The sequence below is a fragment of the Nerophis ophidion genome, linkage group LG05 (genome assembly GCF_033978795.1).
Source record: "Nerophis ophidion isolate RoL-2023_Sa linkage group LG05, RoL_Noph_v1.0, whole genome shotgun sequence".
In the NCBI taxonomy this organism is placed as follows: domain Eukaryota; kingdom Metazoa; phylum Chordata; class Actinopteri; order Syngnathiformes; family Syngnathidae; genus Nerophis; species Nerophis ophidion.
Window position 1 is genome coordinate 43,999,372 of NC_084615.1, and position 21,314 is coordinate 44,020,685.

At 40.3% G+C, this 21,314-nt stretch overlaps 1 protein-coding gene across 1 annotated transcript in view; it reads left to right on the forward strand.

The window, feature by feature from the left end:
- plcb1l (phospholipase C beta 1-like) overlaps positions 1 to 21,314 on the forward strand; it is a 323,575-nt gene that overhangs the window by 81,734 nt on the left and 220,527 nt on the right. Inside the window, exon 3 of the mRNA XM_061901028.1 lies at positions 19,632 to 19,700. Within this exon, the coding sequence (XP_061757012.1) occupies positions 19,632 to 19,700 (69 nt within the window). The remainder of the gene's footprint in view (positions 1 to 19,631; positions 19,701 to 21,314) is intronic.

The window sequence follows — 21,314 nt, forward strand, 5'->3', positions numbered from 1 at the left end:
ACTGACTAGATACAGACCACCATTTGACCCATGCGAACTAGAATCATCTCAAGGCTCTCTGAAGTTACAACAGGTGACGCTACGGGCTGCTTTCATTGTAAGTCACGTCCACTCTGTTCTTCCATCCAAAGTCATGGAGCTCTGCAGGCCAAGTGGTCCATGACGGACAGGTGAGAGTGAGCGTGGAGAGGAAAGTGGTCTGCTTAAATCACCTGCCCCTCCAGTCTACTTTTTTTTTTTTTTTTTTTTTTTTTTTTTTAAGTTTTTTTTATTTTTTATTAAATCAACACAAAAACACACAAAATACGCTTTCCATCAGTGCATCAACCCCCCAAAGAAAACCCCTCCCTCCCCCATTCACACCCAGCCACGCCCACTCACACAAAAAAGGGTTGTTTCTTTTTGCTACCAAAATGCTGGTTCCCACAACATATATAACACAGTCTGCAAGGGACACAGTCCCTGAAACACACATGATTGTGTGTGTCGCCGGTCCACTAACACTGTCATTAATTACTATTTTTTATGTAATTGTTTTATATGATTTTACTTTCTTTTTTATCCAAAAAAAAATGTCATTGTTTTCCTTTTTTTTTAAATCTCATTTTATTTTATTAAAAAAATAAATAAAAAATAACCTTATCTTCATCAGACCAGGTTGTTAATGGAATTAGACTTGTCTAAAAGGTTTTTAAAACCAGGTCCAGTCCAGACAATGTCAAAGTGGGCCTCAGCAACACACACCCTCATCCATGTACAACAACAAAAATTAGGGAAACAAGCTAAAAACAAAATTACATTTTCATAAAAAGCATTTGTGTATAGTCCATATTATGTCCAAGTCAGATTCAACACACACTTTCATTTTGTACACTCAAAAAAAGGGAACACAACAACAGATAGCATATATGTTGCTGTTGTTGCATATCTATAAACATTATTACATTTTCATAATAAGCCTTTAAGGATTTCCCATCTTTTTTCATGTTTTTTGGCATCATTATCGTTGTCAATCATGTATCTTTCTAAAGTTAAAAAATACTGAATAAATGTTTTAAAGAAAGTAATACTAAGTGAATATCTATTTTTGGCCTTAAAAATAAACCTTTTACCAAGTACTATAATTAAATTGACTAAGTCATGCTTGTCAATAAACTCTCCTAAAATAACAGAAACTATATCAAGCTTCATAAACAAACCAATCCTTGAACACGTTTTTTCAACTTCCACCCAAAAGGAAGACACAATATGACAATACCAAAACAAATGCAGGGTGGATTCAGATTCCTGACAGCAAAAGCGGCAATCATCTGACTCAGTCATATTCCATAGTTTTAACTCCAGTCTACTTTGCTAGACGGGCTGCTGGAGTTCAAATTATTTTTACATTTCATGCACGGATTGAATATTGAATGAGTTTCAAGTGGCGGGCACTAGATAAAGAAGAGAAATAAGGTTTATGCCGCGAGATAAAAAGACCTTGAGATAAAGCACAGAGCTTCACTCATGGTCTTTTTCTTCCATCCAGCAAAACGTAATGTTCACTGATGCATTTCTCTTTTTGGATCAAACACCAAACATTGTGACTCAAGCCTGTTTGAAGCAAAGTTGAATGACAATAATTAGGGATGCGCAATATATTTTGTTAAAAGCTGATACCATTAAGTTCCTGCTTCTCAAGACATATACAGATAAGTTATCGATTATTTTTAAATAGATGTAGGTGAAGTAGAGATGGGATTTATGACCCTTTGAAAGAAGTTGGCTCATGAGGTGCGGTTCCTTTCAAAGACTGGCTCGTTATTTCGGTTAGAAATCCAATCCAATCCACTTTATTTATATAGCACATTTAAACAACAAGAACGATTCCAAAGTGCTGCACAGCCATGTTAAAAACAATATTAAAAAAACAATATTATGCTCCACCAATGACTGAATAAAAACAAAAAATAAATAAATATAAAACCAATATAAAAACAATATACAAATAAATATGATTATAAACAATTTTAAAGGGTAAAATCAATTAAAACAGTAAAATAGAAATCAAAGTGTATAAAAAACACAGAGGACAACAGAGGACAGAGGACCACACAACTCACGTAGTGTTAAAAGCCAAAGAATAAAAGTGGGTCTTAAGACGAGACTTAAAACACTCCATTGTGGAAGCAGTTTAAACATAGAGGGGCAGAGTGTTCCAGAGCTTAGGGCCGACCACAGAGAAGGCCCTGTCTCCCATGGTTTTAAGTCTGGTCTTGGGCACCACGAGCTGGAACTGGCTCTCAGACCTCAGAGCGCGTGCAGGAGTGTAAATTTGGATGAGGTCCGAGATATATTGAGGTGCCAGTCCATGTAAAGATTAAAAAAAAAACAGCAATGTTTTAAAATCAATTCTAAAATCAACAGGGAGCCAGTGCAAACTCTGAAGAATTGGGGTTATATGGTGGCGTTTCCTGGTCCCTGTTAAAAGTCATGCTGCCGCGTTCCGGACTAACTGCAACCAGGAAAGAGCTTTTTGGCTAATGCCAACACAAAGTGCATTGCAGTAGTCCAGGCGACTTGAAATGAAAGCATGCACGACCTGTTCAAAAAGGTTAAAAGATAAAAACGGTTTAACCTTTACTAAAAGACGAAGGTGATAAAAACACGATTTAAAAACGCCCTTGACTTGTTTGTCAAGTTTAAAATCGCTGTCTATAGTGACGCCAAGGCTGGTGACTTTGGGACGCACATAATTTTGCAATGGTCCCAAGTGTTGATAGGGAAACTATCAAAATTGTGACCAGTTGTTTGGACTATCTCAACTGTGGGACACAGGTGCAAAAAAACTCACTGTGGAATAAGGGACATAACACACCAAACAAAGCTTCAGAAGACGAAAGAAACCCAGGCAAGATGTAGCTAATCTCCCAGTCGCTCAATACTATTAACAAAGTGTTTTCCAGCATATGTTATTCTTATTCTGAAATGTTCATGTATCCATCAAATCTGCTGTTGAAACTTGGACTATAAAACCAACATATATAACCAACATATAAGTTGATTGTAAATTAGGGGCGGGACATGGATAAGCGCTCTTGCTTTTTTTCCCCGTATCCCTTTTTGGTGGGTGCCGCTGCATGTCTGTCAAATTACAAATAGTGATGAAGTGTTGCTGTATACAAACCCCATTCCATATGAGTTGGGAAATTGTGTTAGATGTAAATATAAACGGAATACAATGATTTGCAAATCTTTTTCAACCCATATTCAGTTGAATATGCTACAAAGACAACATATTTGATGTTCAAACTGATGCCAGCAACACGTGACAAAGAAGTCGGGAAAGGTGGCAATAAATACTAATAAAGTTGAGGAATGCTCACCAAAGACTAATCAATCAATCAATCGTTTACTTATATAGCCCTAAATCACTAGTGTCTCAAAGGGCTGCACAAACCACTACGACATCCTCGGTAGGCCCACATAAGGGCAAGGAAAACTCACACCCAGTGGGACATCGGTAACAATGATGACTATGAGAACCTTGGAGAGGAGGAAAGCAATGGATGTCGAGCGGGTCTAACATGATACTGTGAAAGTTCAATCCATAATGGATCCAACACAGTCGCGAGAGTCCAGTCCAAAGCGGATCTAACACAGCAGCGAGAGTCCCGTTCACAGCGGAGCCAGCAGGAAACCATCCCAAGCGGAGGCGGATCAGCAGCGCAGAGATGTCCCCAGCCGATACACAGGCAAGCAGTACATGGCCACCGGATCGGACCGGACCCCCTCCACAAAGGAGAGTGGGACATAGAAGAAAAAGAAAAGAAACGGCAGATCAACTGGTCTAAAAAGGGAGTCTATTTAAAGGCTAGAGTATACAAATGAGTTTTAAGGTGAGACTTAAATGCTTCTACTGAGGTGGCATCTCGAACTGTTACCGGGAGGGCATTCCAGAGTACTGGAGCCCGAAATGAAAAAGCTCTATAGCCCGCAGACTTTTTTTGGGCTTTGGGAATCACTAATAAGCCGGAGTCCTTTGAACGCAGATTTCTTGCCGGGACATATGGTACAATACAATCGGCAAGATAGGATGGAGCTAGACCGTGTAGTATTTTATACGTAAGTAGTAAAACCTTAAAGTCACATCTTAAGTGCACAGGAAGCCAGTGCAGGTGAGCCAGTACAGGCGTAATGTGATCAAACTTTCTTGTTCTTGTCAAAAGTCTAGCAGCCGCATTTTGTACCAAGTGTAATCTTTTAATGCTAGACATGGGGAGACCCGAAAATAATACGTTACAGTAATCGAGGCGAGACGTAACAAACGCATGGATAATGATCTCAGCGTCTTTAGTGGACAGAATGGAGAGAATTTTTGCGATATTACGGAGATGAAAGAAGGCCGTTTTAGTAACGCTTTTAATGTGTGCCTCAAAGGAGAGAGTTGGGTCGAAGATAATACCCAGATTCGTTACCGTGTCGCCTTGTTTAATTGTTTGGTTGTCAAATGTTAGAGTTGTATTAATAAATAGAGTTCGGTGTCTAGCAGGACCGATAATCAGCATTTCCGTTTTTTTGGCGTTGAGTTGCAAAAAGTTAGCGGACATCCATTGTTTGATTTCATTAAGACACGCCTCCAGCTGACTACAATCCGGCGTGTTGGTCAGCTTTAGGGGCATGTAGAGTTGGGTGTCATCAGCATAACAGTGAAAGCTAACACCGTATTTGCGTATGATGTCACCTAGCGGCAGCATGTAGATGCTGAAGAGTGCAGGGCCAAGGACCGAACCCTGGGGAACTCCACACGTTACCTTAACGTAGTCCGAGGTCACATTGTTATGGGAGACACACTGCATCCTATCAGTAAGATAAGAGTTAAACCAAGACAGGGCTAAGTCTGACATACCAATTCGTGTTTTGATACGTTCTAATAAAATATTATGACCGACAGTATCGAAAGCAGCGCTAAGATCGAGGAGCAGCAACATAGATGACGCATCAGAATCCATCGTTAGCAATAGATCATTAGTCATTTTTGCGAGGGCTGTCTCCGTGGAGTGATTTGCCCTGAAACCGGATTGAAAGGTTTCACATAGATTGTTAGACGCTAAGTGTTCATTTAACTGCTCCGCAACATTTTTTTCGAGGATTTTTGAAATAAAGGGAAGGTGAGACACCGGTCGGTAGTTTACCATTAGGTCAGGATCGAGGTTAGGTCTTTTAAGAAGAGGATGAATAACCGCTTTTTTGAATGCTAGGGGAACAGTGCCCGAGGAAAGTGATAAGTTTATAATATTTAGCACTGATGGACCTAATAATACAAAGAGCTCCTTGATCAGTTTCCCAGGAAGAGGGTCAAGTAAACATGTTGTTTGTTTTATTCCATTTACACGTTGTAACAATTCCTCTAATGTTGTTTCCTCAAAACGAGAGAAACTATTTTGGAGGGCAGTATCCGCCGTATATACCATCGTATCTGTGTTAATAGAACCCCGTTGTAGCTGGGACGCATTGTCTTTAATCTCCTTTCTAATGACTTAAATTTTCTTACTAAAGAATTGCATAAAGTCATCAGCTGAGTGAGTGGAGCTACTGGAAGGAGTCCCTTGTTGGGTTAGCGATGCTACCGTACTAAACAAAAATTTAGGATCGTTTTTATTACGGTGGATGAGATTTGAGTAATATTTAGCTTTAGCTAAGGTAAGCATGCGTTTATAAGTTATTAAACCATCACTCCATGCTTGATGGTGCACCTCAAGTTTAGTCGTGCGCCATTTGCGTTCCAGCTTTCTGCATAATAATTTCTGAGCTCTAGTTTCTTCTGTAAACCACGGGGTGCGCTTTTTTGGAGCCTTTTTTAACTTTAGCGGTGCTATGTTATCAATGGTTTCGCGCAGGGCGTCATTAAAGTTGTTAGTGAGGTTATCAATAGAGCCCACATATTTTGGGAATGGTGCCATTACCGAGGGCAGTAGGTCAGCAAGAGTTGTCGTTGTGGCCGTATTAATGTTGCGGCTGCTAAAGCAGTTATTATTATTATTAGTTTGACGAACATGCGTCTGAACCCCGAATTTTATAAGGTAATGATCGGACAATACTTTAGTATACGGGAGTATCGTAACTTTGGAAACGGTGATACCCCTGACAAGCACTAGGTCCATCGTATTACCGTTGCGATGCGTGGGTTCATTTATTATTTGTGTGAGACCACAGCTATCAATTATAGTCTGGAGCGCTACGCACGGTTGGTCCGATGGGGTATTCATATGGATATTAAAGTCCCCCATTATGATTATATTATCGGCGTGTGTCACTAGATCAGCAACGAGCTCTGAGAATTCATTGATAAAGTCCGAATAGGGCCCTGGGGGGCGGTAGATAACAGCCAGGTGTAGAGGCAGCGGTGTGACAGACCTCATCGTAAGCACCTCAAACGATTTATATTTATTATTTATGTTAGGACTAAGGTTAAAGTTTTCGTTGTATATTAGTGCGACCCACCCACCCCTTTTAAGCGGACGGGCAATATGCGCATGTGTAAAGATAGGAGGACATGCCTCATTTAGCGCAAAAAAGTCGTTTGGTTTAAGCCAGGTTTCGCTGAGACCGATGACGTTAAGATTGTTGTCTCTGATAATATCATTAACTAACAACGTTTTGGGAGACAATGATCTTATGTTTAAAAAAACTATATTATAGGTAGTCGGCTGTTTTAGGGAATTTTTGATCAAATTATCCGTAGTAGCAATATTAATAATGTTGTGTTTATTATGCCCAGTGCATTTAGTATAGTTACGACCATATCTAGGAATTGATACGACGGGAATTTTCCGATTGTTTGATTGTTGCTTTGATAAACTGCACGCATCATGGTTAGCCACCTCAGTAACGGGGATTTTCCGATTGTTCGTTTGTTGCTTTGATAAACTGCACGCATCATAGTTAGCCACCTCGGTAAAACACATGTCCAACTCTGAAACACTCAAAGCAGAAAAAACTTGTTCTTATATCAATCAATCAATCAATGTTTACTTATATAGCCCTAAATCACATATGGAACATCCCACAGGTGTGCAGGCTAATTGGGAACAGTTGGGTGCCATGATTGGGTATAAAAGTAGCTTCCATGAAATGCTAAGTAATTCACAAACAAGGATGGGGTGAGGGTCACCACTTTGTAAGCAAATTGTCGAACAGTTTTAGAACATTTCTCAATGAGCTATTGCAAGGAATTTAGGGATTTTACCATCTACGGTGCATAAAATCATCAAAATGTTCAGAGAATCTGGAGAAATCACTGCACGTAAGCGATGATATCACAGACTTTTGATCCCTCAGGCGGTACTGCATCAAAAACCAACATCAGTGTGTAAAGGATATCACCACATGGGCTCAGGAATACTTCAAAAAACACTGTCAGTAACTACAGTTGGTCGCTACATCTGTAAGTGCAATTTAAAACTCTACTATGCAAAGCCAAACCCATTTATCAACAATATCATCTAACGCCGCCGGCTTGGCTGGGCCCAACCTCACCTAAGATGGACTGATGCAAAGTGGAAAGGTGTTCTGTGGTCTGACGAGTCTACATTTCAAATTATATTTGGAAACAGAGGACGTCGTGTCCTCCAGAACAAAGAGGAAAATAACCATTCGGATTGTTGTAGGCGCAAAGTTCAAAAGCCAACATCTGTGATGGTATAGGGGCGTATTAGTGGCCAAGGCATGGGTAACTTACACATCTGTGAAGGCACCATTAATAATGAAAGGTCCATACAGATTTTAGAGCAACATATGTTGTCATCCAAGCAACGTTATCATGGACGCCCCTGCTTATTTCAGCAAGACAAGTGTTACAACAGCGTGGCTCAGTAAAAAAAGAGTGCGGGTACTTTCCTGGCCCGCCGGCAGTCCAGACCTGTGTCCCATCAAAAATGTGTGGCGCATTATGAAGCGTAAAATAGGACAGCGGAGACCCCGGACTGTTGAACGACTGAAGCTCTACATAAAACAAGAATGGGAAAGAATTCCACTTTCAAAGCTTCAACAATTAGTTTCCTCAGTTCCCAAACGTTTATTGAGTGTTGTTAAAAGAAAAGGTGATGTAACACAGTGGTGAACATGTTCTTTCCCAACTACTTTGGCACATGTTGCAGCCATGAAATTATAAGTTAATTATTATTTGCAAAAAAAAATAAAGTTTATGAGTTTGAACATCAACTATCTTGTCTTTGTAGTGCATTCAATTGAGTATGGGTTGAAAAAGATTTCCAATTAATTGTATTCCGTTTATACTTACATCAAACACAATTCCCCAACTCATATAGAAATGGGGTTTTTATGTCTGCCGGAATAAATACATTCATTCATTCATTCATTCATTCATTCATTCATTCATTCATTTTGAAATGTAGCTAGCTTAGCCTTCTAATGAAAGACAATATCATCACCGTACCGCGGAAACATAAACAATGATCTTCCTTAAAACTACTTTGAATTGGGTCAGTGCCTGCTGTGTTTGACAATGGACCAGTTAGTATTACAAAAGTATAATCCGTTGTTATGTTCGCGAGCCTTAAAACAGATTATGTAGCCGCAACAGGTATGTAGCTTTTGTTTGCAATGTTTCGAAGCAGCATTTTACTGTCTATATAGACATACATACGTCCAGGATTTAGCATTGGAGAGATAATGAACTTTGAGAGCGTATAGTACCAAATTTTCTTTCTTAATTTCTGTCCCCGGCGTCCACGGTGAGCCGCTGGTCTTGCTATATCACCTGGGATATTGTGATATGGCCCTGCGATGAGGTGGTGACTTGTCCAGGGTGTACCCCGCCTTCCGCCCGATTGTAGCTGAGATAGGCGCCAGCGCCCCCCGCGACCCCTAAAGGGAATAAGCGGTAGAAAATGGATGGATATTGTGATATGGTGAAACTCAATTAGATGGGTGTTGGCAATCACTGGTGTCCATATTCAATGCAATCTTAGCAAAACAATACAAAAACAACTCTAAACAAAACTGCCAGGGCAGTGACGAAAAGCAAGTCAGACTGAGGGGGCGTTGTAGGGAGGGTTTTATTTGCATCTAACAACTGCGCCTCTCAAGAAAAAATGTTTTCGAAGGCAGCCACAATCTATGCAGAACTTTGACCAAAGATCCAACATTGCATGTTAGACCAAATAAAGTGTTTAAAAACAAGAAAAAAATCCTGATATGATCCCTTTTAGAGGTGTTCAAAAATTATTTGGAAACGTCTAGCAGGCTCGATTCAAAATCTTAAGGAGCTGCATCTGGCATGCTGGTCATATTTTGCCCAGGTCTGCACTATGAAATACTTGTTTAAGTATTGCACTGTGAAATATTGGTTTAAGTATTGCACTATTAAATACTTGTTTAAATATTGCACTATAGAATACCCATTTAAATATTATATAATTGAATACTTTAATAAAGTATTGCACTAAGGAATACTTGTTTATATATTTATTTTAATTTATTGTATTTTTTATTAAGGATCCCCATTAGGTGGTTGCCACAACAACCCACTAGTCTTCCTGGTGTCCATGACAGACACTATGGAATATGTGTATATGTATTGCACTATGGAATACCCATTTTTTATACTTTGGAATACTCACTTAAGTATGGCTCTATGGAATACTAGTTTATTAGAATACTCATTGGTATAGTATATTTTCCCCCTTAATATGTGTGTGACTTGTGATGCATTCTGTAGTGAGATTAAGCTATTGCTATCAGGGTTTAGCATGCTAGCTGCAAATTAACCTCCATCCATCCATTTTCTACCTCTTATTCTCTTTTGGGGTCGCGGGGGGCGCTGGCGCCTATCTCAGCTACAATTGGGCGAAAGGCGGTGTACACCCTGGACAAGTCGCCATCCTCATCGCAGGGCCAACACAGATAGACAGACAACATTCACACTCACATTCACACACTAGGAACCATTTAGTGTTGCCAATCAACCTATCCCCAGGTGCATGTCTTTGGAGGTGGGAGGAAGCCAGACTACCTGGAGGGAACCCACGCAGTCATGGGGAGAACATGCAAACTCCACACAGAAAGATCCCGAGCCTGGGATTGAACCCAAGACTGCAGGACCTTCAAATTGTGAGGCAGACGCACTAACCTTTCTGCCACCTTATTTCAGAAAATCCACCCTTATTGCTTTAGCTTTTAACAAGTCTTTTATAATGCAACCTGGATGTTTCTAGTCTGCAAAACATGATGACAGATCATGTGACAAATAATGTTGTTTTTCAAAAGTACCGTTGTAGTGTAAGTGTGTACTTTATGCTTGACATTGTAAAGGGGGTGCTGATCTGTTTAAAGTGCTTCACGCACAGAGCTGCATCGCTTCCTGAACCCTCCCATTGCTCCGCCAGGCCCCCGCGCGGCACACCGTTCCCTCCTGAGCGTCTTTAAAGGCTGACGTTCTAAGCGTGGGCATTAACCTTTGACTCAACTGCTGCCTCTGTGCGCACCAGGACGAGCTAATTGATGCCTGACGCTGTCCTTGTTTTTTTACAAGCAGAGCGCGCAACGTCTTTATTTGCTTCTCTTCTATAGAGAGCCACCGGGGACACTCTGCAAAGTGGCAATGCTTTTATTTTTATGAGCCCCTGCTGCATCCTTCATGTTGCTGCTGCATTCCTTGGGCACACTGCTCTGATTCTTTTTCCTTTTACTGTATAACAATACACACTCACCCGGAGAAAAATCCTATGTGGAACTTGAAATAAACGAGCGGTTTAGTATGGATTTGCACACAAGAAGGAAAATGACTGCTTGCAATTTTCCCCACGGAGCTCTCGGCCTGTAGAGCCGATGGCGAGATGACACGCCGTCCGTTGCCTCCAGCTTATTTTCCACCTCATGTCCCAGCTTTTGCTCGCCGGGATAATCCAGACTGATAAAGGGAAATGGGGAATAAGGGAGGAACCTCCTGGGTGATTGCATTTCTGTGTAGTGTGTAGACAAGACAACATTTTTACTCAAGTAAGACTACCGATACTTTAGTTATACGACTCAAATAAAAGTACGAAATAGTCATCCAAATTTTTATTTTTTCATGTGTACTTATTTATACTTAATGGAACTTCCACTGGTCGTTGGTGTGTGTGTTCTTGTATTGCTACCCTTCTTGAGACATCAACAAGGAAAAGTACCTTCCATATGAGGACCGGTGAACAAGTCAGGACCGAAATCATGGTCCCAATATGGAAAATTATTGCATCTGATAGGCCAGTGGTTCTCAACCTTTTTTCAGTGATGTACCCCCTGTGAACATTTTTTTAACTCAAGTACCCTATAATCAGAGCAAAGCATTTTTGGTTGAAAAAAAGAAATAAAGAAGTAAAATACAACACTATGTCATCAGTTTCTGATTTATTAAATTGTGTAACAGTGGAAAATATTGCTCAGTTGTAGTGGTCTTTCTTGAACTATTTGGAAAAAAATATATAAAAATAACTAAAAAACTTGTAGAAAAATAAACAAGTGATTCAATTATAAATAAAGATTTCTACACATATAAGTAATCATCAACTTAAAGTGCCCTCTTTGGGGATTGTAATAGAAATCTATCTGGATTCATGAACTTAATTCTAAACATTTCTTCACAAAACAAGAAATATTTAACATCAATATTTATGGAACATGTCCACAAAAAAACTAGCTGTCAACACTGAATATTGCACTGTTGCATTTATTTTCACAGTTTATCAACTTACATTCATATTTTGTTGAAGTATTATTCAATAAATATATTTATAAAGAATTTTTTAATTGTTGCTATTTTTAGAATATTTAAGAAAAATCTCACGTACCCCTTGGCATACTTTCAAGTACCCCCAGGGGTACGTGTACCCCCATTTGAGAACCACTGTGATAGAGAATGTCTCATTTGGTGGTGAAATTTATCAAAATTAGCGTGGTCCCAAAAAGGAGGGATTTTTCGAATTGACTGTGTATCGGTTTTAAAAGTGCTTCACCTCTGGTCAACAAATTAAATAACAAGTGTGTGTACACATTTGAAGTGCTCCCCCCTCGGGCAAACATATGTAATAAGTGTGTGTAATAAATTGAAAAGTGCCCCTCAGGCCGAAATTAATAATAAAAAAAAAAATGCATACGGAGACATTCTGTAATAAATTACAAACAAAAAATTCCCAAAAAATAATAATTAAGAGGTTACCTTTTTTATATTTGCATAGTATGTATATATTAATGTTGTAAATACAAATCTGTGTATAGCTAGAAAGGGTGGTCCTAAAGAGGTAGGCATTTTTTTCAGAGGTTTCAAGAAGGTACAAATACAAGAATGTGTGTGTGTGCGTGCGTGCGTCCGTGCGTGCGTGTGTGTCCATGTTTGCAGTCACTTATGACATTACAACAGGCGGGATTTTCTTTCTTTCGTCGGAAGTGGAATTCTTGTAGGCTGAAATGTGAACATTTCTACTGACACAGATGACAATGCATGCTATACCTTTCCTTTTTCGTAGTTTGTAAGTAAACATTTGTAAATGGTAAATGGGTTGTACTTGTAAAGTGCTTTTCTACCTTTTTTTTTTTAAGGAACTCAAAGCGTTTTGACACTATTTCCACATCCACCCATTCACACAAACATTCCGACATTCCCAAAGTATGTGGGCTCTATTGATAACCTCATTAACAACTTTAAAGACGCCCTGCGCGAAACCATTGATAACATAGCACCGCTAAAGTTAAAAAAGGCTCCAAAAAAGCGCACCCCGTGGTTTAGAGAAGAAACTAGAGCTCAGAAATTATTATGTAGAAAGCTGGAACGCAAATGGCGCACGACTAAACTTGAGGTGCACCATCAAGCATGGAGTGATGGTTTAATAACTTATAAACACATGCTTACCTTAGCTAAAGCTAAATATTACTCAAATCTCATCCACCGTAATAAAAACGATCCTAAATTTTTGTTTAGTACGGTAGCATCGCTAACCCAACAAGGGACTCCTTCCAGTAGCTCCACCCACTCAGCTGATGACTTTATGCAATTCTTTAGTAAGAAAATTGAAGTCATTAGAAAGGAGATTAAAGACAATGCGTCCCAGCTACAACGGGGTTCTATTAACACTGATACGATGGTATATACGGCGGATACTGCCCTCCAAAATAGTTTCTCTCGTTTTGAGGAAATAACATTAGAGGAATTGTTACAACGTGTAAATGGAATGAAACAGACAACATGTTTACTTGACCCTCTTCCTGGGAAACTGATCAAGGAGCTCTTTGTATTATTAGGTCCATCAGTGCTAAATATTATAAACTTATCACTCTCCTCGGGCACTGTTCCCCTAGCAGTCAAAAAAGCGGTTATTCATCCTCTTCTTAAAAGACCTAACCTCGATCCTGACCTCATGGTAAATTACCGACCGGTGTCTCACCTTCCCTTTATTTCAAAAATCCTCGAAAAAATTGTTGCGGAGCAGTTAAATGAACACTTAGCGTCTAACAATCTATGTGAAACCTTTCAATCCGGTTTCAGGGCAAATCACTCCACGGAGACAGCCCTCGCAAAAATGACTAATGATCTATTGCTAACGATGGATTCTGATGCGTCATCTATGTTGCTGCTCCTCGATCTTAGCGCTGCTTTCGATACCGTCGATCATAATATTTTATTAGAACATATCAAAACACGAATTGGTATGTCAGACTTAGCCCTGTCTTGGTTTAACTCTTATCTTACTGATAGGATGCAGTGTGTCTCCCATAACAACGTGACCTCGGACTACGTTAAGGTAACGTGTGGAGTTCCCCAGGGTTCGGCCCTTGGCCCTGCACTCTTCAGCATCTACATGCTGCCGCTAGGTGACATCATACGCAAATACGGTGTTAGCTTTCACTGTTATGCTGATGACACCCAACTCTACATGCCCCTAAAGCTGACCAACACGTCGGATTGTAGTCAGTTGGAGGCGTGTCTTAAAGAAATTAAACAATGGATGTCTGCTAACTTTTTGCAACTCAACGCCAAAAAAACGGAAATGCTGATTATCGGTCCTGCTAGACACCGAACTCTATTTAATAATACAACTCTAACATTTGACAACCAAACAATTAAACAAGGCGACAGTTGGAGGCGTGTCTTAATGAAATTAAACAATGGATGTCTGCTAACTTTTTGCAACTCAACGCCAAAAAAACGGAAATGCTGATTATCGGTCCTGCTAGACACCGAACTCTATTTAATAATACAACTCTAACATTTGACAACCAAACAATTAAACAGGGCGACACGGTAAAGAATCTGGGTATTATCTTCGACCCAACTCTCTCCTTTGAGGCACACATTAAAAGCGTTACTAAAACGGCCTTCTTTCATCTCCGTAATATCGCTAAAATTCGCTCCATTCTGTCCACTAAAGACGCTGAGATCATTATCCATGCGTTTGTTACGTCTCGTCTCGATTACTGTAACGTATTATTTTCGGGTCTCCCCATGTCTAGCATTAAAAGATTACAGTTGGTACAAAATGCGACTGCTAGACTTTTGACAAGAACAAGAAAGTTTGATCACATTACGCCTGTACTGGCTCACCTGCACTGGCTTCCTGTGCACTTAAGATGTGACTTTAAGGTTTTACTACTTACGTATAAAATACTACACGGTCTAGCTCCATCCTATTTTGCCGATTGTATTGTACCATATGTCCCGGCAAGAAATCTGCGTTCAAAGGACTCCGGCTTATTAGTGATTCCCAAAGCCCAAAAAAAGTCTGCGGGCTATAGAGCGTTTTCCGTTCGGGCTCCAGTACTCTGGAATGCCCTCCCGGTAACAGTTCGAGATGCCACCTCAGTAGAAGCATTTAAGTCTCACCTTAAAACTCATTTGTATACTCTAGCCTTTAAATAGACTCCCTTTTTAGACCAGTTGATCTGCCGTTTCTTTTCTTTTTCTTCTATGTCCCACTCTCCCTTGTGGAGGGGGTCCGGTCTGATCCGGTGGCCATGTACTGCTTGCCTGTGTATCGGCTGGGGACATCTCTGCGCTGCTGATCCGCCTCCGCTTGGGATGGTTTCCTGCTGGCTCCGCTGTGAACGGGACTCTCGCTGCTGTGTTGGATCCGCTTTGGACTGGGCTCTTGCGACTGTGTTGGATCCATTGTGGATTGAACTTTCACAGTATCATGTTAGACCCGCTCGACATCCATTGCTTTCCTCCTCTCCAAGGTTCTCATAGTCATCATTGTCACCGATGTCCCACTGGGTGTGAGTTTTCCTTGCCGTTATGTGGGCCTACCGAGGATGTCCTGGTGGTTTGTGCAGCCCTTTGAGACACTAGTGATTTAGGGCTATATAAGTAAACATTGATTGATTGATTGATTCATACACTGATGGCGGAAGCTGCCATGCAAGGTGCTAACCAGGACCCATCAGGAGCAAGGGTGAAGTGTCTTGCTCAAGGACACAATGGACGTGACTAGGATGGTAAAAGGTGCGGATTGAACCAGTAACCCTCAGAATGTTGGCACAGCCACTCTACCATCTTCCCCACGCCGTCCCCATTGAAGAATTGTGCTGACTGGTTTAAAGTAATGTTACTTTTCACAGTGTGTAGTTTAAAGTGCGATCATGTGACTGCCAAATTTCATTTGATCGGTGAACTGGAGTCAAATGTGGGCTGATGGGCTAATGTTAGCATACGGGCATCTAAAACATTAAAAACAACTACAACTTACTGTGGCATGTTTTCTGTAGGTTGAAATCTGAGGTTTTTTTTACTGACACAGATGACACGACATGATATAAAAGTTATTTTTCATAGTTTGTTTAAAAAAAACATTAACATTGCCTCGTCTGACATCATGTTTGAGTGTGGTCATGAGACTGCCAGGCTCTGTTGGATTGGTGAAACAGCGTCATGTGACAGTGCCCGCTGGGAAAAGTCTCTCTAATGACTCAAACTACGCAGTAATCAATAAATAATACATAAATATGGCCATTATGATATAAATAAATGTAGCGATGGGAATGACACTCAACGTAACAAAGAAAACGTAGCATTTCTTCTTCACTAGAGTACTCAATTAAAAGTTAAAAAAGTATATTGCAGAAAAACTACAATTTGTCCGAAAATGTAAATGTAAATGTGAAAGAGTAAAAGCAGTGTGTTACTAGCCACCTCTGGTATTGTGTGGCATGCAACACATTGCACAAATCAATACACACTCACAGACACAACATTAGGTAAACATGCACTATCAAATGCCATCATCAGGCGAAAGCCATTTTTTTTAATTTTATTTTTAAAGATATGTGGAATGTCACTCAGGAGTGCGCAGACCTGCATCAAGGCAGAAAAAAGTCCTTATGTTCATAGTTCCCCTGCAGTTCTGTAGGTAGCAGTAATGCACAAACATCAATTTTTATTTATTTTTTTTAACCTTTTTTTTCTGAACCAAGTGTGTAAATTAACTGTTATATGGCTGAGTGTTCCTTCAACTAAAATGCAAAGGGACAGGGGAAAACATTCAAATTAATTTACTTTTGAACTGTAAAAAATATTTGAAGTGCATGAGGAAGTGGAAAGGTCATTTGTTCACAATATATTGCAAAGCACAGCAGCAACAGAACAAATTTTTAATTAGCGCTCGGGAACACACCGCTTTGTCAGCGTTTATAGCGATGATGCGTCCATTGTAAACACAAAGGGAAGTGTGACACACATGCCTTTCATGCATTATAAAGTGCATTGACGGGCTGGGAGATTCCCACCTAGGACTTCAGTGATGTCAGACTTCAAAGATTATCTCTCAAAATACCATCATTGATTTTTCCACATGACCATTGCTGGAGAAATATTATACAGAAACACATTTACACACTACTGGGCTTTGTACAAAACGTGTTATTTTCTGGCACATTTAAAAATAGATCAACCCACATCTGGAATTAAAGCATATCTTATGTTGTACTGTCAAAATTAAAATTGAAAAAAACATTTTATACATGAAAAATAAATAAATAAAATATCTGAACTCAGGTTGATTGGCAACACTAAATGGTCCCTAGTGTGTGAATGTGAGTGTGAATGTTGTCTGTCTATCTGTGTTGGCCCTGCGATGAGATGGTGACTTGTCCAGGGTGTACTCCGCCTTCCGCCCGATTGTTGCTGAGATAGGCGCCAGTGCCCCCCGCCACCCCAAAAGGGAATAAGCGGTAGAAAATGGATGGATGGACATCGCTGTTACAGCTAAGCTAGCTTCCGGTGTTGGCTGACATCGTCTCACAAGATGTAGTTACTCTTTAAATATTCTTCTTGAAAATGGCTTTGAAAATATATGTGTTGTCTTGTCTAATCATAAAAGATGCAGACTTCTTAAAGTTTACTCCACAGCGTGCTCATCAATAACATCCAGCTGCCGGCATGTCTACATTTTACAACCCAAACGGGACTACTGCGCATGATCTTTACTACTGTGGCATTCTGGGTAGTGGAGTTCTTATATTTCCTGGCTCATACAACACCATATATCTGCCTTAGGCCATCCAGAAGGCCTTACTGACAACTCAAGATCTGATTGGCTATCGCAACTGTCTATCAACTGTATGTCCCCTTTCACTTACAGTGCACGGACGCCAGCGTTATTCATTCTGAAGGCATGTGGCAGATTTGGTACAGCATGGCAACATAATCTAGCTGAATTCTGATTGGATAAAAACTCTACAAACTAAAAACAACAGCGCTGGAAGGAGCATAACATGACATGAAGAGAATATGAATACTTTTGTCAGTGTTTGTCCATCTTTAACATTTATTTATGTTTCAACACATTTACCCCTGCACGTACAGAGCATTACTTAACTGTTGAGAGCGATCTATAGCACTTTTTTTTATTGGTAAATGAGAGACGGTGAAAGATTATCATCACACCCCAACACATCTGTCATGTAAATGCTGCCTCTTTCTAGGACAGCATTGTGTCCTTAATTGCCTTTCCCTGGATAAATACATGTGAAATATATAAATACATGTACTGAAAATTATACAAACTTAATGTTAATATACTTCTTTACCCAGAAGGCTTAGCGGCATAGACAGAAACAGGAAGTAGGTCTAAGGTATATGCAAGGACGACAACTGAGCTGTTTGATCAATAAAGGGTGAATGTATCATTACGTTTTGTGTTTCCTTCTTTGTCCTCAAAAGATACAAACATAAGTTTTGATATGACCTGGGCGTTTGAACGCCGGCGAGCAATATAGAGAGAACTTATTGAATTTGCGTAAATAGTCGCAACAACGCAGAAGGACTGTATTTTGCCCCATTCCAGGATCACATCAGGAGGTTGCCTACACCCACAATAGTTAGGTTGTTGATGCTTTCAGATAAGTTATTAGCTTTTGTAGACCATGCACTTGTGGACCAACTCAATAGAGGCGTTAAAGGCCTACTGAAATGAGATTTTCTTATTTAAACAGGGATAGCAGGTCTATTCTATGTGTCATACTTGGTCATTTCGCAATATTGCCATATTTTTGCTGAAAGGATTTACTAGAGAACACCCATGATAAAGTTCGCAACTTTCGGTGTTAAGAGAAAAGCCCTGCCTCTACCGGAAGTCGCAGACGATGACGTCACGTGTTTGATGGCTCCTCACATATTCACATTGTTTAAAATGGGAGCATCCAACAAAAAGTGCTATTCGGACTGAGAAAACGACAATTTCCCCACTAATTTGAGCGAGGATGAAATATTCTTGTTTGAGGATATTTATAGCGACGGACAAGAAAAAAATAAAAAACGCGATTGCATTGGGATGGATTCTGATGTTTTTAAACACATTAACTAGGATAATTCTGGGAAATCCCTTGTCTTTCTATTGTGTTGCTAGTGTTTTAGTGAGTTTAACAGTACCTGATAGTCGGAGGTGTGTCTCCATTGGTGTCTTGACGCGCAGTGTCTCAGGGAAGTCAACGGCAGTTATGGACGGCACAAGCTCAGCTTTTCTCCAGTAAAAAGCGACTTTTTAACCACAATTTTCTCACTTAAACCTGCTGGTTGACATTCTGTCGTGATTCATGTTCGCTTGACCGCGCTCTTATCCATAGTCAAGTTTCACCTCCAGGAATTTTAAACAAGGAATCACCGTGTGTTTGTGTGGCTAAAGGCTAAAGCTTCCCAACCCCATCTTTCTACTTTGACTTCTCCAATATTAATTGAACAAATTGCAAAAGATTCAGCAACACAGGTCTCCAAAATACTTTGTAATTATGCCGTTAAAGCAGACGACTTTTAGCTGTGTGTGTGCGCAGCGCTCATATTCCTAAAAACTCGTGACGTCTTGCGTACACGTCATCATTACACAATGTTTTCAAGACGAAACTCCTGGGAAATTTAAAATTGCAATTTAGTAAACTAAAAAAGTCGTATTTGCATGTGTTGCAATGTTAATATTTCATCATTGATATATAAACTATCAGACTGGGTGGTCGGTAGTAGTGGGTTTCAGTAGGCCTTTAAAGCTTTTACAGTACAAAGGTATTAGAAGATGCCCAGTGGGATACATTGTGGTTGATTTTTTTTTTACCATTTTGACTCACTAAAAGCTTTCACTAATAGCGGCTTGGTTTTTTTTGTTTTTTTGCAGGAGACAGACTTACTGGACATTGCCTACATAAAAGACGCCCGCAATGGAAAATGCACCAAAACGCCAAAGGTAAGCAGACAAATCATAGTACACACCTTAATTATTCAACCAGGGGTCCGATCGACTACAGCCCCTCATTGATTGTTTTTTTTTTTTCATCCTGGACAATTATATGCATCTAAGTTAGTGCTAACACTTTGGGGATGATTTTCTTGTTGACATGACAACAACAGTGAGCATGAAATAAAAGTGATGGGCAAGAATTCATGCCCACGCTAGCCAGTGTACTGTAAACAGTGTACTGTAAACATTGTGAAGACTACCACACTGTAATGTGTACTGTATTGTCATTTTACAACTCATTATTATCATGCAGACTTTGCATTCGTGCACTTTTTCCTGGCACAGCCTGGAGGTGTCACAATGCACAAACAGCCAGAACTGAATTCTTCTTGCTTGTCTTTCCACCCATACTAATTAAGATTACAATTTCACATGTCCAGTTATTGAGTATCAACGGGATCGCTTTAAATTGCTTCGGGGACTGGGGGTTTATTGAGGGTTGCGCAGATAGAGAGTTCACACATTTCCAAACAACTTACACATCGACAGCCTGCACTCGAAAGGTAGGTTGGTCCCAAAATGTTGGAAATCCATTACAGGGTGAGTTGGCGGCGGCGTAATGGCCGCCGTGGTGAGATGTGCTGTCTGAGGGCGTGATGAGGCATTGTGGAATAAGAGGGAGGATTTGGGGTCAGACAGCTCAAGTGGATGTGTTCGCAACTCAGGCGCGTTGTCACCATGCTTGAAAGGTGAAAACATAAAAATGTTTACAAAAGTGTCTTATTTGTGATGGCTCTGTCCTTCTGTGTGTTAGCAGGAAACTTACGAGTTGACATATCACACAGGAGTCAAACACACGGCTTTAGAGTACCAGTAGAATGGAGAAATGTTGAGCACATTTAATAATATAAACAGCAAAGCCATGTGCCTGCGTGCACTGAAATGGTATTGTGAGCATGCGCAGAATAAACGGTGCAGTATGTTCCTGGGCCAAAGAAAGAATGGCGGTTTGTTAATATCCTCCCGTCAATATAAAGTGCTAGCTAACCATATTGGTGACTGTCAAAACGTTAGACTACTGCACCAATGAGTAATGCTACAGGTTATGGGCCCAGTCATTCAGGCCAAAGATGGTTTAGACTTTTATTCGACGGTGACGAGAAAAATTATGAACTCTGGGAAACGAGGTTCCTCGCGCACATGGAGTTACGTGGTCTCGGAGGAGTTATCCTGGAATACCCGCACGTAGATGAGGAAGACGAAGAAGCTCTCGCGGAAGATGAAGCAAAGAACGGTGAGGCATATGCGGAGGTGGTGCAGTGTCTAGACAATAAGAGTTTGTCGCTGATAATGAGGAGCGCGAAACGTGATGGAAGAGCAGCACTGGAGATTCTTCGCCAGCATTACGCGGGAAAGGACAAACCCCGTGTTGTGAGTTTGTATTGTGAACTTTCCTCACTCCACAAGGCTAGCAATGAAACAGTCACTGACTATATTATTAGAGCAGAGACTATTTTCACGTCATTAAGAATAGCAGACGAACAGATAAGTGATGGGCTTCAAATAGCCATGGTAGTAAAGGGGTACCTGACTCATATAAACCATTCGTCGTGCACATTA